Source organism: Eriocheir sinensis, chromosome 63, assembly GCF_024679095.1.
Source record: "Eriocheir sinensis breed Jianghai 21 chromosome 63, ASM2467909v1, whole genome shotgun sequence".
Taxonomy (NCBI): Eukaryota; Metazoa; Arthropoda; class Malacostraca; order Decapoda; family Varunidae; genus Eriocheir; species Eriocheir sinensis.
In genome coordinates this window covers 8,764,448-8,791,972 of record NC_066571.1, presented here as the reverse complement: position 1 = coordinate 8,791,972, position 27,525 = coordinate 8,764,448, and the positions used below count along the sequence as shown (strand labels likewise).

The 27,525-nt window shown below is 43.0% G+C and overlaps 3 protein-coding genes across 3 annotated transcripts in view; 2 read left to right on the top strand and 1 right to left on the bottom strand.

The window, feature by feature from the left end:
* The first annotated feature begins 1,298 nt into the window (after nucleotides 1-1,298).
* On the top strand, nucleotides 1,299-5,768 carry LOC126986982 (prostatic spermine-binding protein-like). Its single transcript, XM_050843568.1, has 3 exons — nucleotides 1,299-1,796; nucleotides 2,686-2,800; nucleotides 5,471-5,768. The coding sequence occupies exons 1-3, from the start codon at nucleotides 1,783-1,785 to the stop codon at nucleotides 5,756-5,758; spliced, it is 417 nt and encodes a 138-aa protein (XP_050699525.1). The 5' UTR covers nucleotides 1,299-1,782; the 3' UTR covers nucleotides 5,759-5,768.
* Nucleotides 5,769-9,639: 3,871 nt separating this feature from the next.
* Nucleotides 9,640-27,525, top strand: part of LOC126986977 (cubilin-like) — a 111,020-nt gene continuing 93,134 nt past the window's right edge. The window contains exons 1-3 of the mRNA XM_050843552.1: nucleotides 9,640-9,767; nucleotides 10,880-10,981; nucleotides 11,588-11,717. Of these exons, the coding sequence (XP_050699509.1) occupies nucleotides 10,893-10,981; nucleotides 11,588-11,717 (219 nt within the window). The 5' untranslated portion in view covers nucleotides 9,640-9,767; nucleotides 10,880-10,892. The remainder of the gene's footprint in view (nucleotides 9,768-10,879; nucleotides 10,982-11,587; nucleotides 11,718-27,525) is intronic.
* Nucleotides 12,371-14,894, bottom strand: LOC126986983 (glutamic acid-rich protein-like). The gene is made up of 3 exons (XM_050843569.1): nucleotides 14,859-14,894; nucleotides 14,163-14,282; nucleotides 12,371-13,201 (listed from the first exon to the last, which is right to left on the bottom strand). Exons 1-3 carry the CDS (start codon nucleotides 14,861-14,863, stop codon nucleotides 12,928-12,930), a joined length of 399 nt encoding a protein of 132 aa, XP_050699526.1. The 5' UTR covers nucleotides 14,864-14,894; the 3' UTR covers nucleotides 12,371-12,927.

Here is a 27,525-nt window from a genome sequence, read left to right as displayed (position 1 = left end):
GTGTGTGTGTGAAGGGGGTGGGAGTCATGGGGAGGGAAGGGAAGCAGGTTGGACAAAGCCTAGACTACCTCCCCCTTCCACCCCCTCCCCCCTTCCCCCTTCCAACCCCCTCTCTCCCTTCCCCCTTCCACCCCCTTCCCCCTTCCAACCCCCTACCCACTTCCACCCCCCCTCCCGTCTTTCCCCCATCCCTCCTTTCCCCCTTTACCCCCTTCCCCCTTTCCTCCCCCCTTTCCCCCCTTCCCCTTTCCCCCCCTCCCCCCAACACCTGTGCTCTTCCACCTCCGCCGCACACCTTTTGTTTCACACCTGTGCGACAGCCACGTGGCCCGAGCTTCGTTGGAGGCTGTGACGCCGCGCGAACACACACACGCACACACACACACACACACACACACACACACACACACACACACACACACAGTTGATTATATGTTCAGCCAAATTAAATCGCGTGTTAAGAGTATATATAAATTTAAGGAACTAGATGATAACATGTAATTAAATACGGTATCATGAAATTGGCTCAAAACACCTAAGTAAGAACATAATAAGTAAGAATTAGATTTTTAAGTCCACGCTGCATCGCTTTATTTATTTACTAGAAAAAAAAAAGAAAAACACGACGAAGATTTACATTTCTGAATTTTGTTTAGATTTGTATTGCTTTAGGAACCTTTTTTTTTATAATTCTGGAAACAACATTTACTAAGCGCAATTGTGACTTACTCTAACCCTTTCACTTTAGTTCGTGGGGGAGGGGGGGGGGGGGGAAGGTAAACAGACCATTGCAAAACGAAAACTGAAACAAGGAGGATAAACGTGTTGAATAGGACAAGTTAAGGAGTTTCAAAGCAAGCACACACACACACACACACACACACACACACACACACACACACACACACACACACACACACACGCCTGTTTCAAGATGCCCCACGATTTTGCATTACGCAAACAAGGCAAAGTAGAAAACGATCCTTCCTTGAAACTCGTAAAGAAAAGAAAACACCGTGCGAGAGGCTGCTAGAAGGAAACACAAAGATCACGTACACCTGCACACACCTGTGACACCTGGAGATAAACTTCTACCTTTCTCGACAACACCTGTGCATCCCTCCTCTCTCCCTCCCTTCCACCCCCTTCCTTCCTCCCATCCCATTCTCCTTATTTCCCATTTTCTCCTTTCTCCATCCTACCTCTCTCATTCTCACTCTCCTCTTCCCTTTATCCACTTTGCTTCACATTTTCTCCCTCCCTTCCTTTCCCTTTCTTCCTCCTTGCCAATTCCACTTTCTCTCCCTCCCTCCTCTCCTTTCTTCCCCCCATCTATTCTCTCCCACCTGTTCTCCACTCCCTCATTGTGTGTATGTGTGTGTGTGTGTGTGTGTGTGTGTGTGGCAGGTGTTGTGATCCGGATAGAGATGCCATTTGTATTGCGGGCCACAGACGAGTCAGTTCAGTCATAGTATTAACTTCCTGCTTAAACCACCTCTTACGTCTCATCTCTCGTTTCACCGCCTCAATCCATCTCAACTTCTCTCTATTTTAGTCTTCGTCATCCTCTTCCTCCAAGCTCCACCTCAGCCTCACTTCACTGCAGCCTTCTCCCCTCTCCTCATTCCCTTATCATCTCCCTCGTCCGTCCTCGCCTCAAATCCTGGTATTGCTCGTTAGTTATATGGTCGTTCAAGCGCCGGAGGATACCTGGTGAATCACGTGAACCGGGGATTGGACACACCCGCGCCTCCTCCTCCTCCTCCTTGCCAAGTTACGGCGATGGTGCTTCTCAGGTGAGTCTTGGTCCTGTTTGGGTGGTTGTTCTGCTAAATGTCTCTTGAAATATGATTGGTACTCCATGAATAAAACGAATGATGTCTATAAAACTCTTCGTCTACTTATGAATGGTTATGTTAAGTGTTATTCCTGGTGTTATATTTTTCTTTTCTTAGTAAAACTCTTAAAATGAGCGAAAATTGTAAGTATATATCGAGTACTATCAGTTAAACTCTACTTCAAGATTCCAAAAAGTTAAGGAGGAAGCTTTTATGTTATTTCTACTTCTTAATTTTGAAATGAGCAAAAATTGTAAGTATAAATCGAGTACTATAAATTAAACTCTACTTCAAGATTCCAAAAAGTTAAGAAGGAAGCTTTTATGTTATTTCTACTTCTTAATTTTGAAATGAGCGAAAATTGGAAGTATAAATCGAGTACTATAAATTAAACTCTATACACCAAGATTCCAAAAAGTTAAGGAGGAAGCTTTTATGTTATTTCTACTTCTTAATTTTGAAATGAGCGAAAATTGGAAGTAAAGTATCAATTAAACTCTATATTCCAAGATTCCAAAAAGTTAAGGAAGTTTTCATATTGTTTTCACTTTCCTTTTAATTTTTCAGTCTATTAAATTGAAAATAGTATATATAGAAAACAAAATCAAATAGTCCACGAACTTCATCATCATCAACAACATCAATCTTGACAACTTTCCTTTCTTATCTGTAGTAGAATTGCAACTATATGGAATAATAATTAAGTAATATCCATGAAAACAATTATCAGCATCCACCAACACGGCTTCCCTCATACACGGAGCAACAATGTAGTTTTTGTAACCTTAATGTCGTTTACTGTATGTGTTATCACTGTTCTGGCGCCTCTGAGGAAGATGTTTTTCAGGGTGTGCGTGGCGGCGGCGGTGGCGGTGGTGGTGGTGCTGTGTGACCCCGCCGTTGAGACACAAGCCAAGACACCTTTAGTTGGGGATGACTTCGACTACCTGGACGATGTGAAGGTGAGTGAGTTCGATGATGATGATGATGAGGAGGAGGAGGAGGAGGATGCGAGATAGCCCCAGTTATGAAGGGCGTGCGTTGAGGATGAAAAATAGTGATTGATACTCAAAAAATATGAAGAAAAAGAGAAAAATAATATCGATGTGGGGAAAAAGATGTGATAAATAATAGAAAGCAACATAGTTAACCCGTCCGCTGCGATTGCCACGGATTTGGCCTTCCCTGGTGGCCTGGTAACATTATACTCCCAGGTCTTTCTCTGCCTCTGTGGTGGATAGTGGAGTGTTTCCCATGTGGTATTGGTGTGCTGGATATCCCCTCCCATGGTGCAGGACTTTACATTTTTCTTCATTGAATTGTAACAGCCACTTTTTGCTCCATTCCAGTAGTTTGGTGAGGTCTAACTGTAGGAAATCCGCATTCAAGGGGTTAAAGGTAGACACAAAAAACGAAGTGTAGGTGAAAAACAGCGATGCGCACATGACAGCCGAGTTTTTAATGTGAAGTAAATACGACAAATAGCGACTCCGTGGTGGATGTTGACTGAATCCTTAGCTACGAATCCGGGAGTCCAGAGTTCGAATCCCGCTAGGAGTTCACCCAGTTAATCGCTCTCCCCTTCTGTCTGGTCAATAAAAGGGTACCCCAATGTCTATATAGTACTTATATTGACATTTCGGTAGCTTACGTGGGGATACCTGAAGAAGGTAAACTGTGGTAACGCGGATGTCACACGGAGTAATGGGTCCTCTCCCACCACAGGCTCAGAGGCCAATGTGACGGAGATAAGCACCGAGGTCACGAGCCGCTACGGCATATGCTCTCTTATACCCGTGTACCCCGTGTAGCTAAATATCATAGTCTACCATAAAAGTCCTCCACAGAGAACAAGAGATTTGAAGGGACACTCAAACGTTTCAAATTTGGGAGAGATATGAGGGAAATTCTTACAGGGAGAGAAATGAGGGAAATTCTTACAGGGAGAGAAATGAGGGAAATTCTTACAGGGAGAGATATGAGGGAAATTCTTACAGGGAGAGATATGAGGGAAATTCTTACAGGGAGAGATATGAGGGAAATTCTTACAGGGAGAGAAATGAGGGAAATTCTTACAGGAGAGATATGAGGAAATTCTTACAGGGAGAGAAATGAGGGAAATTCTTACAGGGAGAGATATGAGGGAAATTCTTACAGGGAGAGATATGAGGGAAATTCTTACAGGGAGAGAAATGAGGGAAATTCTTACAGGGAGAGATATGAGGGAAATTCTTACAGGGAGAGAAATGAGGGAAATTCTTACAGGGAGAGATATGAGGGAAATTCTTACAGGGAGAGATATGAGGGAAATTCTTACAGGGAGAGAAATGAGGGAAATTCTTACAGGGAGAGAAATGAGGGAAATTCTTACAGGGAGAGATATGAGGGAAATTCTTACAGGGAGAGAAATGAGGGAAATTCTTACAGGGAGAGAAATGAGGGAAATTCTTACAGGGAGAGAAATGAGGGAAATTCTTACAGGGAGAGAAATGAGGGAAATTCTTACAGGGAGAGATATGAGGGAAATTCTTACAGGGAGAGAAATGAGGGAAATTCTGCCCTGACTTATACGATTCTTAACTTTCCACTGTTACTTAGGTTGTCCATTTGGCATTAGCTAGACGCTTGACATGACCTACCCACATTCGTTCATTATTCTTAATCATCAGTAGAACATTTGCGCATCTCCAAGTTTTTATTTCTTTTCTCTAATCCCTGGAGTTGCCTTCCTGTGCCTCCATGTTCTACCCAGCACTGTTCTCGCCATCTCTCCATAGGGCTTTTTGATTTTAAATAGTACATTAGACCATTAGACCATCCACATTTTAACGCTTGTCTTTCCTTCAGTCCACGATGCTGTTTCCCCTACCTCCATGTTCTACCTAGCAATGTTTTCTTCTTTTCTCCGTAGGGCTTCTCAGACATTAGATAGACCAGTATAACAATAGAACAGAATAGAACAAAAGAACATCCATCTCCAACTTTTCTCTTACCTTTAATCCACAATGCTGGCTTCCTCTACCTCTATGTTCTACGCAGCATTGTTCTCTCTCCTCTCCACAGAGCTTCGTGAACGTTAGCTAGAATATAACAAAAGAACAGAACAGAATAGAACAATAGGACATCTATCTCTAACTTCCGTCTTTCCATCAATGTACTTCTATGTTCTGCTATGTATTGTTCTCTTCTTATTAGGTACAACATTAGAATAGCCACCTCCTATTTTTGTTTTTCTTTTAATTAACACACGATGCTGGCCTTCAGTACCTCCATGCTGTATTCACCACTGTTCTATCCTCTCCGTAAGGCTTCATAAACATTAAAACATTAGCACATTCATCTCCAACTTATGTCTTCAATTTAATAGGGTCTGTAAACTACCCCTGAAAATGCCCATCATCTCCAACTAATGTCTTTAATTTAATAGGGTCAGTAAACTACCCCTGAAAATGCCCTTCATCTCTAACTAATGTCTTTAATTTAATAGGGTCAGTAAACTACCCCTGAAAATGCCCTTCATCTCTAACTAATGTCTTTAATTTAATAGGGTCAGTAAACTACCCCCCTGAAAATGCCCAGAGTTGGTTAAGCAGGATCTCTCATTCCTGAAAACGTGCTTCTCTCCTCTGCAGGGCTTCGAAGACATCAAGGACGAGGTGAATCACAGGTACTCCGCCAAGATCAACCAAATGGACATGTTGGAGGATTACCCATATGACGATGACGACGATGACCACCACCATCACTACCCGGGCGACGTGGGCGACGAGGACTACGACGATGAGGATTATGATGAGGGAGATGAAGATGAGAATGATGAGGATGACGATGAGGATGGTGGATGTGGAGGGGATGACGATGATGAGGACGAGGAATTGTCACCAGTGGAGCAGGTTATTGAGGATTTCTTCACTAGATAAGAGAGAGAGAGAGAGAAAATACCAATGCGGCACAAGAATCTTAATTTGAACTCGTTAATTTAATTTGTTCACGCAATTTGTCTATTATTATAAAAAACTGCACATCACTTACTTTTTTTTTTGTCTTTTTTGCATCGTTCATAAACACACTGATGCCTAAACTTTTCTTGTACGTCATTTGTTTTGTTTTGTTAATTGTTTTAGTTTTTCCGTGCAAAAAATTATCAGATAAAAACGCAGAAAAAATAGTGTTGCGTAATGAGTCTTGTGTTGCATCATCCTTGTTGTATGTCTTGATAATTAGCGCTTGTTAATTACATATAAAACTTAATTAAAATAGTCATAGCAATAGAGGGGAAATGATTTGTATTGCTAGATTATTACTGAAGAGCTAAGGGGTCGTATTTCAAACTTATATTATCATCTACGGTAGGAAGTAGTTATTAGTAAGTAGTAAAATAGATTATCGATAAACTAAGATATGCTAAGAGACCTTTATGAAAAGATGAAGAGAGCACTGGTATGACATTGTTTCCTAATAGTTTTAATATTCAATCTGCTAACATTCGAAGGCACCTAGGCTGGCAACACTGTAGAGATAATTTCGAGTCTGGTAACGCTAGATATATTTTCGAGGCTGGTAACACTGAAGAGATAATTACAAGGCTGGTAACACTGAAGGGATAACTACGAGGCTGGTAACACTGGAGGGATAACTACGAGGCTGGTAACACTGGAGGGATAACTACGAGGCTGTTAACACTGAAGAGATAAGTACGAGGCTGGTAACACTGAAGGGATAATCACGAGCCTGGTAACACTGTAGAGATAATTTCGAAGCTGGTAACACTGTAGAGATAAGTACGAGGCTGGTAACACTGAAGAGATAATCACGATGCTGGTAACACTGAACAGATTATTACAAGGCTGGTAACAATGTAAGGATGACTGATGTTCCTTTGTGCGGTCTTATGCCAAACTGTCGCTTCTTATGGTCGTTATGCTTTTCGTAGCCTGGTAGGAAGGAAAAACTACCTATTGTTGAATGTATTGGTGTATGTGGCTTAGCGTGACTGAGTGACGAAGCATAGTTTTAAGCTGTTAATGAAGCTCTTTTTTGTAGCTAAGCAACGAATCGCCTTCTTCCTGTAGCCATATTAATTAACTGTGATGTACAGCTGATAAAAAAAGGATCCAGTAATAAAGATGAATGTAATAGAAATAACAAAAAATAATAATAATAATAATGGTAACTAAAAAAACACTTAAAACGTCAAATTCTACTCAGTTATTAACATACTGGCTGTCTTGTTTTCTTTCTTCTTTATCCCTCTCGCCTTTGAATGCTGAATGTCGAGACCTTTTTTTACATCAGCTGTGCATTTGTTTCCGTCTGATGTGTGTTGCGTCGCTGAGCCTCAACGTCCGTCACTGTGTTGTATTGTAAGCCCGTTCCAGCGACTGACTAAAACAAAACTTAAGGGCCAGTTCCACAGTCTAATAAAATAGCCTAGTCAGCCCTCAAACCAAACTATATTCTCCATAATGACTAGGTGTTCTACTTCTTATCAAATTTTAAGAAGCTTTCCTATATAGTTTCCTCAAATTTCTTAGCTTCTGTATCAACTCCAAACATTATACAGGGAATTTTCATAGTCTTTAGAATGTGGTTTGGGGGCTTATGAACAGCTATGTCAAACTGTGGTACTGACCCTCAACACTTTCCCAACAGTTTCGTTTCGTTTCTCTTATGATATGTTTAGACTTGTGTCCTATCGATACTTATTTATTTACAGAGTGAAACTTCAATCAAATATTCCTTTTCCATCACCAACACGATATAACCGACTGATCATAGCGGAAAATATGATACTCAACACTCTGCTAACAATCTAGTCTTGTCGTTTCTTTTTTTTTATATATAAGTCTGGACACCTTTTCTATTAATACGTATTTACCTACAGAGTGAAACTGCAATCCAATATACTTTTTTCATCACCAACACCAACTGAAAAAGTGAAAAATATCAATAACGCAGCAGAACACTATATAATGTCACGATAAACAGATTAGAAATAGAGGAACGAAACTGCCGGAACAGAGTGAACATACTTTTTGAGCCGCTGGGACAGACTTTAGTTGTCCAGGTGTTGGCGACGGGTGGGCTTGCCTTAGATGGTTTAAGCTGCCAGCCTTGTTAAGCTAAGTATCTTTAGTCTGTGAAGTGTTTGTATGTTAAGCTAAGCATCGTGTGAAATTGTTTTTTATTGTGCGTTTTTTGTAACATTTCCTTACAAAAATAAAATGTTCGACGTGGTTTGTCGTCGTCTGGTGATGCAATAATTAAATCCTTAAGATATTTCGTGATTTTAAGAGTATCTTCATATACTTAACTTCTTTATGAACGTATATATTACAGTATTGAGCACCCTAATTCTCACGTACTTTGTTAATTAAATTCGACAACATATTGGGTAATTGAACCTCTCTTCTGGCCACTCTTCACTTTCATCTTTTGTAGGAGCATCGATTAGCGGTTTTTTTTTCTACAATTTCTTTTAGTTGCCCTTGAGCTGCTTCCTTTGCTGTAAAAAATTTATATTAGTTAATTAGAGAGCATGCTTTTTATCTAGACTGTATATTAGTTTACTAGACAGCATATTAGTCGTTTTGACAGTTAGCTCCAACGTAACATATCCGTCCTTAAGTCATACAGATTTCCTAGACTCAAGATAGTTGTCATTCTCGTGTCTGCCGGGGTCATGTTAACAAATCCATTGCTTTACCTGTCTTGCCGTATGAATGCTGCGATGACTAAATATATGACTTGTTTCTGCACAGTGATAATTAAGTGACTCTTTTCTATACAGCGATGAATAAATATGACACTGATATACACTTAATTGGCAGTAATATTAATGACACTAGCAGCCTCCTTAGTCCCTCTATACAATAATTATATGTTTGACATGAAATATAAAAAAATCTATCAATCAAATAATAAAATAAATACCAATGGCTAAGTGGGCAGCAGCATTTAAGGAGGTTCAGAAAAAAAAAAATTATCTGAAATGCATTGCTCGTTTGTTCTTACCTGTGGCTACGGGTCTGGTTACCTTAAATTGGATATGATAGTTGACGTGCATTAATTAAACCTCCATTATCCATCATTTGTTCATCTAAACTAGCGCAATCAGCTCCAGCGTTACCAGACTGCTGTGCTCGGAACATTGCACTTATCGGATTCATACTTAAACACTGCCGTACCCACAAAGATAGCGATATTCAGTACAAGTTATCTCCCATACTGTTTATTGTTGAGCATCTTCTTTGCAGTAGTTATGGGGCAGAAACTGGAAAATGCAAGGTAATGACTATGTTAATTTGGTAACGCTGATCAGCTCTGGGAAATTGGCGATACTGTGAAGGGGTCGTGTGGCCGGCGGCGGTGCGCGGCGGTGGGCGGAGACATCGCTGCAGGGGACACGATACCGGGGGAGGGGCAGCGCCAGGGGTCGGCTTACTCCTCTCACGCGCGGCTCAAATAACCACCTGCACCGCCTCTCCCTCTCTCGTGCATTTACATATCCACAGACACACGCACTAAAGTAAGCCTATATCACACTCCCCTGACCATTAACTTCTCTATAACTCTTTAATTAAAAACGGATAAGGAATCAGCTATCGTCTTCAGGGAACTCCATAACCTAAACGAGGTATTACATTTGAATCCTTTGCTTTCATAAGGCCTGTCATCTAACCCTATCCACCCCTCCTCCTCCTCCTCCTCCCCCTTCTCAGTCTGGCCTATCCGTAACTGGGCCCCTACACTTTGACCCCTCCCCCCCTTTCTCTCCCTGACCCCCCAGTTCTCGAGGCAGGTTGATGGCACTCGGCCCAGTCCAGTGCCAGTGCCTCAGTGACGAGTGGTTGTGGTTGGGCAGTGCCAGTGCCCAGGGACGGAGAGAGATTTATGTGTGTACGAGCCTAGACGAAGCTCATCTCCTTGGTGGGTACCTGTTGGCTCTCCTACCTGTGTGTGTGTGGAAGTTGTACGCGAAAGATTAAACATTGTATTCAGTCTCATAAATTACTTGGGAGCTTGTAGTGACTGATGACTCGTTGGTAAGGGGTAGTGAAAGAACAAGGGGACATGAATATATTTGAAAACAGCAAGATACAGCAAGAGTGTTAAGAATATGGTCTTAGAAGAGTGGAATAATTCTGCAGGGGTTAGCTTGCTTTAAAACGAGGCATCACTTGAAATTTTGTTGAAGAAAGATTTGATGCAATGAGAAACACTTTTAAAAATTATACCCATTTTTTTTCTTTTAGGCATGGTAATTTTTTTTTAGGTGCTTTCTAATTTTCTATAGCGCCGGTAGGCTTTATGGAGGGGTCTCTTGGACGACTCAGCCCGTCAGTGGAGCAGACGAATTTTATTTATAGTAGTTGCTGTGGTATAAGACCCTTGCTTGGCCCATGCTGCCCCCACCCCCCTTCCCCCCACGGCTCTCCACATTTTTTTTTTTTTTTTTTTTACAACGAAACGCTTGAACGAAGTCATTGAAGTTAGGGTTGTATGAAGGTCTGGGCAGCTTGTGGGTAATCTTCCGCCACTCGACCATGGATAAAAATTGCCAGCGTGCATCAGAGGGACTGGAACCTATTGCCTATTCCCTGATTCACCACGCCCGCTCGCTAACCACGCGGCCTTATTTGTCTTCCGCCACCCATTGAGATAGCTTGGGTGTATTCTGTTAGGCTGAAGGATAGAGAGATAAGTGTACTGATTAGTAGAATAAAGTTTATCAAATTTGGATGTTTAACGTTTTAGTTTTGGCGATCAGCGACTTTTTTTTTCTTTTTTTGTGTGTGTGTCAGAGAGAGAGAGAGAGAGAGAGAGAGAGAGAGAGAGAGAGAGAGAGAGAGAGAGAGAGAGAGAGAGAGAGAGAGAGAGAGTTATTATTATTACTACTACTACTTACCTTAGTAGTAAAGTAGTAGTAGTGTAGTAGTAGTGTGTAGTAGTGTAATTAAATTATTATTATATTATTAATCATCATCACCATCATCATCATCAGCAGTGCCCCTTTAGAAAGTCTCCCCCCTTCTCCTCAGCCGCTCCAGCACCATGGCGGCAGACGGTCGCTTGGTGCTTCTTCTGGCGGTGTCCTGCGTCCTGCTCCTGCCCCGCCACGCCCAGGCCAGCGGCGGCGACAGGTGAGGAAGGTCATACAGGTTAATTAGATACAGGTAGAAGTTGTAAAATTGATTGTAGATGTAGGAATTCCTGTTTTTTTTGTGTGTGTTGTTTTTCAAGTGTTTTCGAGGCTGTTAATTTTTGTATCAATTTCTTGTTTGTAGTTTTAAGTGTAGGTTAGGTTAGTTTAGTTACAGGTTGATCAGGTAGAGTTTGCATCGGTAGGCTGTAGAGGTAGTTTTTTTTGTTTTTTTTTGTTTTCTTACGCTATTCATCAGTTTTTCTAGGCTATCAGCTTTTCTAGGCTATTATAATTTTTTGTGTATATTTTTTTCCTATTAGGTGATGGACGAGTAGCTATTCCTTATCTCAAAGCGAGTGTACAGTGGGTGATCGATGGTAGGCTATTAAGCTTATTGCACCTGTTGTTTTGTTTTCTCATTAGTTGCATTGGGATCGAGTGTTACTTGCTCAAACCCTTGTATAGTTAGTGATCGCTCCAGTGGCTAGTCGTGTTGTAGTTAATACCTTCTTATTAAATCTACCTAACCTTACCTTACCTCACCGTACCTAGTATCTCTTTCCCCTCTCTCTGTGCCTCTATCCAATCTTTCTTTCCCCCTCAGGCCACGAGTCCGGTGCGTGGAGGGTCACCTGAGACTTGAGGGCGGCGCCAACAGGAACATTACCCTCAGCACACAAGGGTCTGGAGCTGTGGTGGTGAACGGGGTGGACGTGGCAGGCTCTCTACGGCTGGTGAGTGTTCCTAGAGTGAGTGAGTGAGTGAGTAACCTGTATGTATATTCCTGATCTCAATGGTTTGTGGTCCCTTTGTGAAGACGCTCGGCTGTAGGTCAAAAACTAATCATAAGGTGTTCTGGAAGATAATCTCATTGTAGTTCTCACACAAAATTACTCTGTGGGACTCTAAACTCATCTTACCTAATCTAACCTAACCTATTCGTAAGAGAACGCCACATACCAGTATAGAGAGATCAGGAACATGTGACCCCTCCATCCATTCCATATTCTCAGGCTCTCTCGGTTCACACAACACATACTTCCAAACCCCATAAAGCAGATTAGTCGATCTCATGAATATTTGTTTATGTACAAAGGTCTTGTTAAAACTATCACTAGTCTCTTAAAACTACTGCTCATGGAAATAACATTCACAACCTCTACAAAAGCCTTATCAAATGTGGGTGTGTGAGCCTTGAAATGGTTGAGAATATAGGTCGGGGAGAGAGAGAGAGAGAGAGAGAGAGAGAGAGAGAGAGAGAGAGAGAGAGAGAATGCTGGGTTATGTTCAAAATCTATGTGTAATTTCAATGCTGTACATGAGTATCGCCGGTTGAGATGTTTTTTGTATCCTGTGACATGTAGATTAAGGTGAGTAAGTGCATGTAATTGTTGTTCTTTTTTATTCATACATTATACATCGTGTTTATAATGTATTTCGTAATGAGTATTTGAGTAAGGTTTATGTATACGTTTATTTGGTTCACGATATGTTTCTGCGTTTGTCTTTGAGGCGAAAACGGAAAAAAATATTGTTTGTTGATTTCTGGTCAGTACTTTTTTACATCGAAGTCGGATTATTTTTTTACTGAACATTTTTCGTTTCGTATTTTAACATCATCGGAATTGTGATAAGTATAGAGAGTCACATCAGTCTTGTCATTATCAGATCATCATTATCGTTTTTACAGTCTCTATATTATCAGAGTCATCAACAGTCACCTATCATAGTCTTATCATTGTCCTATTTTCTAACTAATTTTACTATCCTACCATTGAAGTAACAAAACGCTGCTTTTTATTATACCACTGACCGGGTTCTGATAGGTAGCCTACTTAACGATGGGTAGCCTACTTAAGACTTTCGTTTGTTTCTGATTCGTGAAGTAGTGGGTAAGACGTTTACTTTTTCATCTACTCGTTATCTTCCTCGTTTTCCTTCTTTTTATTTATCATCATCGTCATCATCGTCTTTCTTCTTCTTCTTCTTGGGTTCCTCTTCAGCCGGTTTCTCCTCCTTCTTCTCCTCCTCGTCCTTCTTTTCCTCCTCGTCCTTCTTTTCCTCCTCGTCCTTCTTTTCCTCCTCTTTCATGTCCTTCTTCTTTTCGCTTTTCTTGTCATCTTCATCTTTCTTGTCCTCCTCGTCACTTTTATCCTCGTCTTCCTCCTCCTCATCGTCCTTGTCCTCTTCATCCTCCTCATCGGCGCTATCATCCTCCCTGAAAATGAGATACATACATGGTAATTAGATACATACACGAAAGATGGACACATAGATAACCATTAAAAGCCTGATTTATTGATAATTCGACAGTGCTGTTTATGCGTTTTCTGTCATACGAAGATGGAAAATAATAGGCAGAAAATGGGAGAAAAAAGTCATTGAACGGCGTGAAACTAATTATCTGATGGAAGGAGGAAAGTAAACTAGAAAGAGAATAAATTTAAAAAAATGCAGAAAAAGAAAAAGAAAGGGAGGAGAGAAAAGTAGAAAGAGAGAAAATTACGATATAGAAAATGAAAGAAAGAAATACAGAGAAAGAAGCGGAAATGAAAGATATGAAAGAAGAAAAAGAATGTGTTTACCAATAAGAAATAATGATAACAATAGTAAAGCCGAGGAAAGGAGAGGCAACACACACACACACACACACACACACACACCGCTCCGATAGCTCAGTTGATTAAAGCTCTGCCGTGTCAGCCTCCGTCCTGGCAGTCTGAGATTCGAGCCCCGTTCAGGCCGAGGTTTTTCCGCTGACAACGAGAGGGTACTGTTCCCCCAATGGGCAAGAGAGATGGGGTGTGTGGTATGAAAAGGTCCCTGCTGGTAGCCTTGCTTGAGGAGCCTGGATGGTATTCGGCCCCAGCTCGTCATGGCGCAGGCAAGTGTTTATAGTGGCGCCATCTTCTCTTGGCTCATACTGCCCTCCTTGATTCACTTCGACGGTTTCCTCTAGAGTCCGGGTTGATGGGTGGTCTTCAGGACAGCATGTGGGTAGTTTTAAGCCACTCGGCGGTGACTGAGAAATCCCAGGTGGTAGCGTGGGGCTTCGAACTCGCGTCGTCCATCACGTGGTGAATGTGGGCCCAGCACGCTACCACTCACCCACCGCCAACTCGTGATCAGGCCGATGGGAATTATACACACCACCCCAACCACCACCAGCACAAACTCACCTCTTCACTCTGTAGCGGGTGCCGGCGAAGAGGTTATCCTCCTCCGCCTCCTTGTACGACTTCGGAAGCGCTAAACTCACGCCCATAATACCGAGCGTCAGGAGGAACAGCAGGGCTAGTCTGTGGAGAAGGAAGGAAGGAAGGAAGGAAGCAAAAGAAGGAAGGAAGGAAGGAAAGAAGGAAGATAGGAAGGATGGAAGGGAGAAAGGAAGATGGGAAGGAAAGAAGAAAGGAAGGAAGGAGTGGAGATGGGAAGAAAGGAAGGAAGGAAAAGAAACGAAGGATAGAAGGAAGGAGGAAAGAAAGGAAGGAAGAAATATTGAGATTGAAGGACAAAGGAAGGAAGGAAGACAGGAATGACGGAAATCAAATAAGATAGAAGGAAGAAAGGAAGATGGGAAGGAAAGAAGAAAGGAAGGAAGGAGTGGAGATGGGAAGAAAGAAAGGAAGGAAGGAAAGAAACGAAGGATGGAAGGAAGGAGAAAGGAAGAAATATTGAGATTGAAGGACAAGGGAAAGAAGGAAGGAAAGAAGGAAGGAAGGGAGGGGAAAATGAAGGAAATATTTAAATCACAACATGGAATTAAACTTTCACATCCAATCTGTCACCATATTCATTCTCTCTCTGTCCATCTATCTTTCTATCTATCTATTTATCCACCTATCCATCCATCTATCTATCTATCTCTTACTTACTTCATGGTGGCGGTGTAGTGACGAGCGACGTGAAGGTCTGAAGAGAACTGTGGTGGGTACGGACAGGCTGGCACCTTATATAGTACCCAAGGTGGCGGCGGCGGTGATGGTGGTGGTGATGGCGAGGAAGAAGGGGTGGTGGGGTGGGGGGGGGGGAAGGGCAAACAATCACCAGCATCTGAAAAAATGGTCTCGTCTTCCATGCAAGATTCGGCTCGTCATACGTTTTTTTTTACCAGTGTTTTTTTCTTCCCCCCCTCCCCCCCTCCCCCCCCCCCTTCTTTTTCTGCACCTCTGTCATGTGAAGTCGTATACTGTGTTTCTTTTTCTTTGCCTTGGTCTGTGAAGGATAGTAGGAATGGCGTGTGAGTATCCTTAAGCTTCTAGGATCCTTGTGTCACGCGAAGTCGTATACTGTTTCTACTTTTCTTTGCCTTGGTCTGTGAAGGACAGTAGGAATGGCGTGTGAGTATCCTTAAGCTTATAGGATCCTTGTGGGTGTCCAGAATATCCTAGCATAGTGTATCCTTGTGTTTAGAGGACTAGCAAGGAGGAGAGAGGGAAAGGAAGGGAGTGGGAAAGGAGAGACGAAGAAAGGAACAGGAGAGAGAGGAAGGAGGAGGGAGAGAGGAAGAGAAGGGAGAGAGAGGGAGGGGAAGGGAGGGAGAGAGTAAAGAAAAGGCAGCTTAATGAGAGAAATAGAAGGGAAGAAAGAAAGGGGAGGAGAAGAAGGGGGAGAGAACCAAAAGGAAGAAATAGAGACATACAGAAACACAGGAGGAAAAGAGGGAGGGAGAAAAACAGGGAAAGAGGAGAAAGGGAGAGGAAAGGAGAGAAAGAAGAGAGAAGAGGGGTGAGAGAGGGAGGGAGAAACAAATAAGGAGAAAGAAAGAGAGGGAGGGAGAGGAAGACAAGGATAAGGAAGAGGGAGGAAGGAAGAAAGGGATTAAGAGGAATAGGAAGTGAGGCAGAAGGGATTGAGTCGCAGAAAGGTAACTGTAGGGAGGAACACTGTTGCCAGATAGGTATCCACTGATCTCCTATTTATCGGGTTTTGACACTTAACCCAGTAGCTGCAGGGATCATGTTTCTTAAAGATCCCTCTAAGCGAGAAAAATGAGAAAAAATCATCACTCACGCAAACCATTTCATAATATATATCAACGCTTTTGTGATCTGTTTATGCATCCTCTATTTTGGGGGTTTATATCATGGTAAAAATGTGGCCCGTCGCTGGTACACGGTAAAGCCACAAATTTGGCCCGTCGCTGCTACACGGTAAAGCCACAAATTTGGCCCGTCGCTGCTACACGGTAAAGCCACAAATCTGGCCCGTCGCTGCTACACGGTAAAGCCACAAATTTGGCCCGTCGCTGCTACACGGTAAAGCCACAAATTTGGCCCGTCGCTGCTACACGGTAAAGCCACAAATTTGGCCCGTCGCTGCTACACGGTAAAGCCACAAATTTGGCCCGTCGCTGGTACACGGTAAAGCCACAAATTTGGCCCGTCGCTGCTACACGGTAAAGCCACAAATTTGGCCCGTCGCTGGTACACGGTAAAGCCACAAATTTGGCCCGTCGCTGCTACACGGTAAAGCCACAAATTTGGCCCGTCGCTGCTACACGGTAAAGCCACAAATTTGGCCCGTCGCTGCTACTGGGTTAACTATCCCCAAAACACATCTGAAATCAACTGTTGTAATGCTAATTATAAATAAATCTCGCTTTTGTGGCCCAGGAGAGAGTTTTTAGGTTGGAAATTGATGTATACAAGAAGCTGGGTAGGGGAGTCATGACCATCGGGGAGGAAGAGGGACAGAGAATGGGGAGGGAGAGAGGAAGGGGAGGCATGGAGAGTGAGGGACAAGAGACGAAGAAGAGACAGCAAAGGGAAAAAAAAGAACAGCCATTCCTTTGTTTCCTAATATATTGCTTGGTCGTGATTACTTGACAGGAAAAAGTTTCGTGATGATTATAAGTTTTTTGTTTTTTTACTGAATTTTACGCAATGGGAATTTGGATTTATTTATTTACTTATTTATTTACGTATTCATTTACTCATTTACTGTTTTTATATATAAGTAAGGGAAATTAAACCTCTTTTTTGTGATGTAAGAGACCCAGTGCCATTTTAAGATTTTTTTTACTGAATTTTAAATTAAACCTCTTTTTTGTGATGTAAGAGACCCAGTGCCATTTTAAGATTTTTTTTACTGAATTTTACGCTCTGGGAATTTATATTTATTTATTTCCTTATTTATTTACGTATTCATTCACTCATTTACTGTTTTCATATATAAGTAAGGTAAATCAAACCTCTTTTTTGTGATGTAAGAATTCAGGAGCCATTTTTCTCTGCGCAAAAGTAATATTAATCTTGTTTTTTTTTTTATCATGGTAGCCAAGTTACGAGAAGGAAAAGAAGGAGGAGGAGGAGGAGGAGGAGGAGGGGGGCGATGGTCACAATACATATGTTCTTTATTTTCTACATATTCTGAATCACCAAACTTAGTGTCTTGTAGCAGCAACGCCGATCAATTGACGACCCTTGCTTTTTTTTCCTGGAGAATTGATCAAAGAAATTAAACCTTATCTAATCCATTTATCTATTTTTTTTGTCCTGGAGAATTGATCAAAGAAATTAAACCTTATCTAATCCATTTATCTATTTTCTTCATGTTCCTCTTTCCCTGTTTCTCTCCCTCCCTCTTTTCCTACACTATTTATTTATTTGTTTATTTATTTATGTACTCATTTACTATTGTTTTTTATATATATAACCAATATCCACCTAGCAGCCTTTTTTTTTTTTTTGCCTAGAATAATAGACATTAGTTGCTTTGATCCGAGAAGTCAAGGAAATATTTTAATGAGTAACATATTCTAATCACCTCGCAATTTTTTTCCTCGATGACAAACAACAACGCTTCATTTCTATTTTTATCTTATCTTTTTATTTAATATTTCTTATGTATTTCTTATTTATTCTCCGACTTCTTTTTTTTATCATGAATATCTCTTCGGTAACCCTCTTTGTCCCTTCTTCGACACGCGTCTTTTTTTCGAGCATTTTTCACGCCACGAGGATGGACATGAACCGGCTGATGCAATCGGTAGGTATCGTGACCCGCGGCCCCCCTCCTCTCCCTTCTCCTCCTCCTCCTCTACTAACGTCTAGAGTCCCTCGCAGTTCCTGGTCAGCGAAGGTTTTAAACATTTTCTCGCTGAGTGTTTGAGGGAATATATTACCCTCCGTCCCTTCACCGAGCAGGATATGCGGAGGATGTGAAAGAGTGACGGGGGGGGGAGGGGGAGAGAGAGAGAGAGAGAGAGAGAGAGAGAGATTATGATGGAATGAAAGAAAGAGAGAAAGAAAGAAAAAAAGAAATAAATGAAAGAAAAGGAAAGAAAGCGATACAGGGAAAATAGGAAAGAACGAAAGAGATAATATGGGAAAAAAAAGACGGAAGAAAGAAAAGAAGAAATAGAAAAAGATAGGAAGGAGATAAAAAGGGATAAAGAATGAAAGAAAGAAAAGAGGAACAAAAGGAAAAGCGAACGATAGAAAGAAGAAAAAAAAAGAAAGAGAAAGCAGAAAGGAAAGAAGAAAAGACAGCGAAAAGGAAAAAGGAAGGAAAGAAAGTAAAAGAAAAACGTTAAATAAGAAAAAAAAAAGAAGAGACTAAGAATTATCAGCATGCATCATTAATTAACTCACCTACCTAAATAACTGAAAGGAGACACTATGATTAAAACAACACTACCAATCCGTGCATTTATTATAACAATCAAGATGCGGGAGTTCTTAGCTCACCCAATACAACTTATCCACTCCTTCAGTCGCTCCTTGGTGGGGACAGGAAGGGAGAAGATAAAAGAAGATACTGGGCAAGACACAAACAATAGGTCAACACTAGGCAAGGTATGGGAATAGGGTAGATTTAGGGTCACAGTCTGTCGTGCAAGGGAGAGGGGCAGTAAGGTGGGAGGTGTTCAGGTATTACAGGTGAGTGACGGGGACAGGTAAGGGAGGCTGTGTTCACTTAGGTTGCCTCCTCGCCCTCCTAAAGTCACGTGCTTATCTTGTTATTTCTGTCTTGTAAATTTGAGTGAGGGACAAAATAATGGTCCGGGTGTTTCTAGCGATCTTTGGTCATCTTCAGTATTCCGATTTTCCTTTAGTTGTTTTTCATCATCGTCGTCATCATCGTTGCCCGTGAAGCTCGCTATTGGTCTGGGGTCTTCTTGTTTTGTGTCAGTGTTTCATTACCATTGCCGCTCTCTCTCTCTCTCTCTCTCTCTCTCTCTCTCTCTCTCTCTCTATATATATATATATATATATATATATATATATATATATATATATATATATATATATATATATATATATATATATATATATATATTTACGTGCTAGCCTATAGCGCCGGTAGGCTTCAGGGGTCTGGTGGTATGCCGAAGCCCGTCATGGCGCAGCACATATAGAAGACATATAGGGGAATTAGGCAGCAACTATTAAACTTCATACAGAATTCAGAGAATTTTCAATATAAATGTTATCGGAATTCTCAGGAAAGAATCAAAACAGCTTAACTGGATGAATAAGGGATTAAATTGTAAACCAATGGCCAAGCAATCCTTGATTTGCAGTTTACGTTGCGCTTTTAAACGAGTCTATTTGTGAATTGCAGCGAATGGCAGAAGTAAAGAAGGAAAGGGTTTTGGAGACAAAGATGCACACAATTTCACACCTTTATTTCGTAGGAGACATAATGCATTTTAATAATTAAGTTAAATGGATGAGGAGTAGTCCTCGAAAATGTGCCTGAAACGGACATCGCCGCTGCTGTCCCCGTCGCTGACAATGACGTCTTCGTCGCTGCCACTGTCGCTATTGTCTCTCAGAGCTCTGGAATCTTTTTCGCTGCTCTATTCGTCGCCAACACCGATCCTGCCCTCGTGGCTGCGACTTTGCCCGCTGCTTCTCAGATCTCCGAAATCTTCATCGCCGACACCGATCCTGCCCTCGTGGCTGCGACTTTGCCCGCTGCTTCTCAGATCTCCGAAATCTTCATCGCCGACACCGATCCTGCCCTCGTGGCTGCGACTTTGCCCGCTGCTTCTCAGATCTCTGGAATCTTCATCGCCGACACCGATCCTGCCCTCGTGGCTGCGACTTTGCCGCTGCTTCTCAGATCTCTGAAATCTTCATCGCCGACACCGATCCTGCCCTCGTGGCTGCGACTTTGCCCTGCTTCTCAGATCTCCGAAAACTTCATCGCCGACACCGATCCTGCCCTCGTGGCTGCGACTTTGCCCGCTGCTTCTCAGATCTCCGAAATCTTCATCGCCGACACCGATCCTGCCCTCGTGGCTGCGACTTTGCCCGCTGCTTCTCAGATCTCTGGAATCTTCATCGCCGACACCGATCCTGCCCTCGTGGCTGCGACTTTGGCCGCTGCTTCTCAGATCTCCGAAATCTTCATCGCCGACACCGATCCTGCCCTCGTGGCTGCGACTTTGCCCGCTGCTTCTCAGATCTCCGAAATCTTCATCGCCGACACCGATCCTGCCCTCGTGGCTGCGACTTTGCCGCTGCTTCTCAGATCTCCGAAATCTTCATCGCCGACACCGATCCTGCCCTCGTGGCTGCGACTTTGCCGCTGCTTCTCAGATCTCCGAAATCTTCATCGCCGACACCGATCCTGCCCTCGTGGCTGCGACTTTGGCCTGCTTCTCAGATCTCCGAAATCTTCATCGCCGACACCGATCCTGCCCTCGTGGCTGCGACTTTGGCCGCTGCTTCTCAGATCTCTGGAATCTTCATCGCCGACACCGATCCTGCCCTCGTGGCTGCGACTTTGCCCGCTGCTTCTCAGATCTCCGAAATCTTCATCGCCGACACCGATCCTGCCCTCGTGGCTGCGACTTTGGCCGCTGCTTCTCAGATCTCCGAAATCTTCATCGCCGACACCGATCCTGCCCTCGTGGCTGCGACTTTGCCCGCTGCTTCTCAGATCTCCGAAATCTTCATCGCCGACACCGATCCTGCCCTCGTGGCTGCGACTTTGGCCGCTGCTTCTCAGATCTCCGAAATCTTCATCGCCGACACCGATCCTGCCCTCGTGGCTGCGACTTTGCCGCTTCTCAGATCTCCGAAATCTTCATCGCCGACACCGATCCTGCCCTCGTGGCTGCGACTTTGCCCGCTGCTTCTCAGATCTCCGAAATCTTCATCGCCGACACCGATCCTGCCCTCGTGGCTGCGACTTTGCCTGCTTCTAAGATCTCAGAAATCTTCATCGCCGACACCGATCCTGCCCTCGTGGCTGCGACTTTGCCCGCTGCTTCTTAGATCTCCGAAATCTTCATCGCCGACACCGATCCTGCCCTCGTGGCTGCGACTTTGCCCGCTGCTTCTCAGATCTCCGAAATCTTCATCGCCGACACCGATCCTGCCCTCGTGGCTGCGACTTTGGCCGCTGCTTCTCAGATCTCCGAAATCTTCATCGCCGACACCGATCCTGCCCTCGTGGCTGCGACTTTGCCCGCTGCTTCTCAGATCTCTGGAATCTTCATCGCCGACACCGATCCTGCCCTCGTGGCTGCGACTTTGCCCGCTGCTTCTCAGATCTCCGAAATCTTCATCGCCGACACCGATCCTGCCCTCGTGGCTGCGACTTTGCCCGCTGCTTCTCAGATCTCTGGAATCTTCATCGCCGACACCGATCCTGCCCTCGTGGCTGCGACTTTGCCCGCTGCTTCTCAGATCTCCGAAATCTTCATCGCCGACACCGATCCTGCCCTCGTGGCTGCGACTTTGGCCGCTGCTTCTCAGATCTCCGAAATCTTCATCGCCGACACCGATCCTGCCCTCGTGGCTGCGACTTTGGCCGCTGCTTCTCAGATCTCTGAAATCTTCGTCGCCGACACCGATCCTGCCCTCGTGGCTGCGACTTTGGCCGCTGCTTCTCAGATCTCTGAAATCTTCGTCGCCGACACCGATCCTGCCCTCGTGGCTGCGACTTTGCCCGCTGCTTCTCAGATCTCTGAAATCTTCGTCGCTGACACCGATCCTGCCCTCGTGGCTGCGACTTTGGCCGCTGCTTCTCAGATCTCCGAAATCTTCATCGCCGACACCGATCCTGCCCTCGTGGCTGCGACTTTGCCCGCTGCTTCTCAGATCTCTGGAATCTTCGTCGCTGTCACCGATCCTGCCCTCGTGGCTGCGACTTTGGCCGCTGCTTCTCAGATCTCTGGAATCTTTGTCGCTGTCCTTGCCACTGTCCCTCATCAGATCCGTCCTTGCATCGTCATTCCACAGAGCAGCCTCATATTCCTTCAAAGTGGCGCCAACCTCCCTGTGAAAAGAGAGACGAGAAAGACGAATAAGTAGCTGGACGAGAAGGGAAGACATGAAGAGACGTACAGAGTCTAGGACGAGTAAGTTACAGAAGGAAAAGGGAAGACATGAAGAGACGTGCAGAGAAAGGGGCGCACATCGAAGAAGAATAAGTACAAACATGGAAATCAAACAGAAGGAAAAAAAAAAAGAAAAAAAGAAGAAAAGTGGAGAGTCATACAGAGAAACAGATACAGCTCGAAGAAAAACGAAACAATGAAAATAGAAGTAAAAGGAGTAGATCATGTATCAGTGACTCACTTTTCGAGGAGGGCGTTATCCTGCTTCGGCTCGGCCACGTAGAGGGAGAGGGCGGCGCCTGCCAGCCCAACGACAACCAGGAACCCGAACCAGAACCTGGCGGAGGAAAAAACCCGTGAGGACGCGAGACTAAGGGCCAGTTTCACAGTTCCCCATGATGGGTTAGTAAGCTCCCAAACCAATACCAGAGCCTTCGAAATTTCCTTGTATTGTGTTTGGTGTTTATATTTAAGTTCACAAATTTGATGAAACTATACAGGAAAAGTCTTGTGTATTTAGTGTGGCATCGAAGACCTCATCATTTTGGATTGTATGGGATTCTATAGTTTGGTTCGGGCTGTTACGAAGACAATGTGTTGGACTATGAAATCGGCTCTAGAAGCGGTATTCTCAGAAGCTGCCGCCCCTCGCATCAACTGTTTTCAAAGGCCAAAAGGGAGATCAGTCGGGTGCTAATGAGCGCTTCTTTTAGGTTCATGGTACAGAAGAAGGGTAAAACAACCACAAGGGAATGCTCAAAACTCCTGCCACTCTACTGGTGAACCTATTCTTGCCTACGTCTTTGATGAGTGAATTTATCCAATTTAAACCCATTGCTAGGTGTCCTACCCGGCTCTCTTACCACCAAATCATTATTAACGTCACCCCTACTGAAGCCCTTCATCCATTTATAAACTTCGACTAAGTCTCCTCGCACCCTTCGTCTTTTCAGAGTATTCAGATTCAAATATTTAAGTTTATCCTCATTAGGCAGATTTCGCAACCCTTCGGAAACCTTCGGAAACAAAATGAAAAAGAATGAACATTGAATTTTAAACGCAAGAAAAGTAAAAACAAAATGGAACCTATTTTATATCATATTTTCTTGAAGCCATTGTCTTATATTTCATACCCATGTCTGCTCATCGAGGGACCTTGTTTGGATCTGTATAACTTTTTCTATTTCTCTAGATGCCCTTTAATTAGTGGGTCTCGATAATAATTTTAATAATAATAATAATAATAATAATAATAATAATAATAATAATAATAATAATAATAATAATAATAATAATAATAATAGTAATTCAGATGATTTTTGTTACATTTTGTTGCTGGTACTCAAAATAATTTCCGCATAATTTTGTTTAACTAGTTCCTTTGAGTCACCCTTCTTAGGCACAGGCTGTATGAAAGCGTACTTCCAGCAGGAAGGAAAGATCGATGTTGACAAGATGTTGACAAGCAGAGGCGAAAGACTTTGACTAGGCAGGGTGTCAGCACGGAAGCACAGTTTTTAAGATTAATAGGAGGTACTCCATCAGGTCCATAAGCCTTCTGAGAGTTGAGGCCAGAGAGGGCATAGAAAACATCATTCTTAAGAATCTTAATAACAGGCATAAAGGAGTCAGAGGGGGGATGAGTAGGAGGAATATGCCCAGAATCGTCCAGAGTGGAGTTGTTACAGAAAGTTTGAGAGAAATGTTCAGCCTTAGAGATAGGTGAGACGGCGGTGCTGCCGTCAGGGTTAAGGAGAAGAGGGAAAGATGAAGAAGTGAAATTGGAGGAGATATTTTTTTAGCTAGGTGCCAGAAGTCACGGGAAGAATTAGAAAAAGCAAGGTTTTGACATTTTGTATTAATGAAAGATGTTTTTTAAGTCGAAGAATAGATTTGGCACGATTCCGGGCAGAAATATAAAGATCATGGTTAGCAGGAGTGCGAAGTCTCTGGTACCTTTGTGTGTATAAATGTGCTTTGATGTGTATGTGTTTATTTAGATTTGAATCCTTATGTATCAGTGAGAATGTGTATCGTGTGAGCAGGTTCAAGGTTCAGTATGTATATTTCTGTGGGTGGATGTATATTTCCAAGGGTGTATGCATATCTCTGTGGGTGTTTCAAGTTTCTAAGTTATGTTTGCGTACCCGAAAGTCAATGGGCGTTAGTATTTTAAAGAATCATTGAGTTAAAGTGTGTATGAGGTTTTATAGACCGTGAGTGAGTTTTGTTATTTTAAGGTAAGAAAAGTGAGTGTATACATATTTGAAATCAGTGAGTGAGTGAGTGAGTAAGTGAGTATGTCAAAACATCAACTATTCCAAGGCGTGTATGAGTGTTTGAAGTTATTGAAGTGTGTGTGTATTACCATTTTAAAGCAATAATAATAAGTGAAGGTGTGTATATATATTTAAAGTTCGGGAGAAAGTGTTAGTATTTTCGAGTATCAACAAACCAAGGTGCGTGTGAGTGCGTTGAATATTTGAAGTTAGGGAAAAAGTGTTAGTATTTTGGGGTATCAACAAACCAAGGTGCGTGTGAGTGCGTTGAATATTTGAAGTTAGGGAAAAAGTGTTTGTATTTTGGGGTATCAACAAACCAAGGTGCGTGTGAGTGCGTTGAATATTTGAAGTTAGGGAGAAACTGTTAGTATTTTGGAATATCAACAAACCAAGGTGCGTGTGAGTGCGTTGAATATTTGAAGTTAGGGAGAAACTGTTAGTATTTTGGGGTATCAACAAACCAAGGTGCGTGTGAGTGCGTTGAATATTTGAAGTTAGGGAAAAAGTGTTAGTATTTTGGGGTATCAACAAACCAAGGTGCGTGTGAGTGCGTTGAATATTTGAAGTTAGGGAAAAAGTGTTAGTATTTTGGAGTATCAACAAACCAAGGTGCGTGTGAGTGTGTTGAATATTTGAAGTTAGGGAGAAAGTGTTAGTATTTTGGGGTATCAACAAACCAAGGTGCGTGTGAGTGTGTTGAATATTTGAAGTTAGGGAGAAAGTGTTAGTATTTTGGAGTATCAACAAACCAAGGTGCGTGTGAGTGTGTTGACTATTTGAAGTTAGGGAAAAAGTGTTAGTATTTTGGAGTATCAATAAACCAAGGTGCGTGTGAGTGCGTTGAATATTTGAAGTTAGGGAGAAAGTGTTAGTATTTTGGAGTATCAACAAACCAAGGTGCGTGTGAGTGTGTTGACTATTTGAAGTTAGGGAGAAAGTGTTAGTATTTTGGAGTATCAACAAACCAAGGTGCGTGTGAGTGTGTTGACTATTTGAAGTTAGGGAAAAAGTGTTAGTATTTTGGGGTATCAACAAACCAAGGTGCGTGTGAGTGCGTTGAATATTTGAAGTTAGGGAAAAAGTGTTTGTATTTTGGGGTATCAACAAACCAAGGTGCGTGTGAGTGTGTTGACTATTTGAAGTTAGGGAAAAAGTGTTAGTATTTTGGGGTATCAACAAACCAAGGTGCGTGTGAGTGCGTTGAATATTTGAAGTTAGGGAGAAAGTGTTAGTATTTTGGAGTATCAACAAACCAAGGTGCGTGTGAGTGTGTTGAATATTTGAAGTTAGGGAGAAAGTGTTAGTATTTTGGGGTATCAACAAACCAAGGTGCGTGTGAGTGTGTTGACTATTTGAAGTTAGGGAGAAAGTGTTAGTATTTTGGGGTATCAACAAACCAAGGTGCGTGTGAGTGTGTTGAATATTTGAAATTAGGGAGAAAGTGTTAGTATTTTGGGGTATCAACAAACCAAGGTGCGTGTGAGTGCGTTGAATATTTGAAGTTAGGGAAAAAGTGTTAGTATTTTGGGGTATCAACAAACCAAGGTGCGTGTGAGTGTGTTGAATATTTGAAGTTAGGGAGAAAGTGTTAGTATTTTGGGGTATCAACAAACCAAGGTGCGTGTGAGTGCGTTGAATATTTGAAATTAGGGAGAAAGTGTTAGTATTTTGGAGTATCAACAAGGCAAGGTGCGTGTGAGTGTGTTGAATCTCACCTCATGCTGTCCTGATGGCGTAAGTGAAGGTAATCTGCTTCTGAGTGAGTCCGTCAAGGTGTGTGTGCTGATCTCCTCAGGTGCGCCGTATATATACCTTGATTGGCACCTGAATCGGGTCATTAAGTCGCCACCACTAACCCCCCACCCCCTCACACACACACACACAGGCACACACGCATGCACATATGTGAATGAGTCAATGTAGGCTCAAACACAGGTGTGCGTTTCCCTACATGTACATTTACTCTCTGCATGACGCAAAGGTCGCCAAGCACAGCAGGGAAAGCGACGTTAAAATATATAGACGTTCAACCCGTGGTTCATGAACTTCGTCGATAACCAATGGAAACGATTTTTTTTTTTTTTTACAGCAGAGGAGACAGTGCAAGGGCGTAAAAAAACACAAAAACAATAATGAACAAAAAGCCCGCTACTTACTAAATAATACTGAATAAATGATACTGAAATGATCGTAAGTACAGTCATCCGCCTAATACAAGGAGGTGAGGTTCCAGATCAGACCGACAGAGACACGCCAGTCCTCGTTGACAGACCGACTCGGGCAGCTAGATTTCGATCGCCGATAGAGTCGGTCTGTCGGCACCCTGCTACGGGCCGCTATTAGGCTAAGCCCGTGCTCCCCCGCGCAGGGAGGGAGCATTCTTACCCCCTTAACGGGCCGTCTTCGGACAAGGCCCCGTTCCCCTAGTGATGCTGGTAGGGGTAGATCTTTAACAACAACAACAGATTGGACCGTGCAAAAGGAAACTCGTGTATAACATTTCAAGTAGTCTTTACACTGTGTAATGGCAAAAAGTTAGAGTCTACCCTCTTTTACTCAACCTATTCAGTCTTCTTTTGTCGGATAATGGGCCTGATTTTTTCTGACGCCCAATTTTGAATGAAAACAGTGGCAGTTATCCAAAGCACTGTCGCTGTCTTCTCCGCTTACACTGTTACTGTCGCTGTCGTCTCTTTTTGAATTCATTACGTTCCTTATTCAAAGTGAAAGGAACAGAAGTCTGGCCAAACAGCAGCCTCTGTCTCTGATCAGCGTCCGCAACGCCCGCTGGGTGGTGGCCGCGTGCGCGCTGCTGGACACGTTTCTCTCTTGTTGTCTCATGCTAAGTCTATATACACCAAGTCAAGTCACACGCAGGTTTGTGGGAGGAGACACGGCCGAGGCGTGGTTTATGCGTGACACTGCCTGGAGCCAAACTAGAGAATGTAGAAACAGGGATTT

What these genes read in the sequence shown, in the direction of transcription:
- LOC126986982 (XM_050843568.1), top strand. An exon ending in ACTACCTGGACGATGTGAAG is followed by an intron (nt 2,801 to 5,470) that starts GTGAGTGAGTTC and finishes TCTCCTCTGCAG; the next exon opens with GGCTTCGAAGACATCAAGGA.
- LOC126986983 (XM_050843569.1), bottom strand. An exon ending in ACCCGCTACAGAGTGAAGAG is followed by an intron (nt 13,202 to 14,162) that starts GTGAGTTTGTGC and finishes TCTCATTTTCAG; the next exon opens with GGAGGATGATAGCGCCGATG.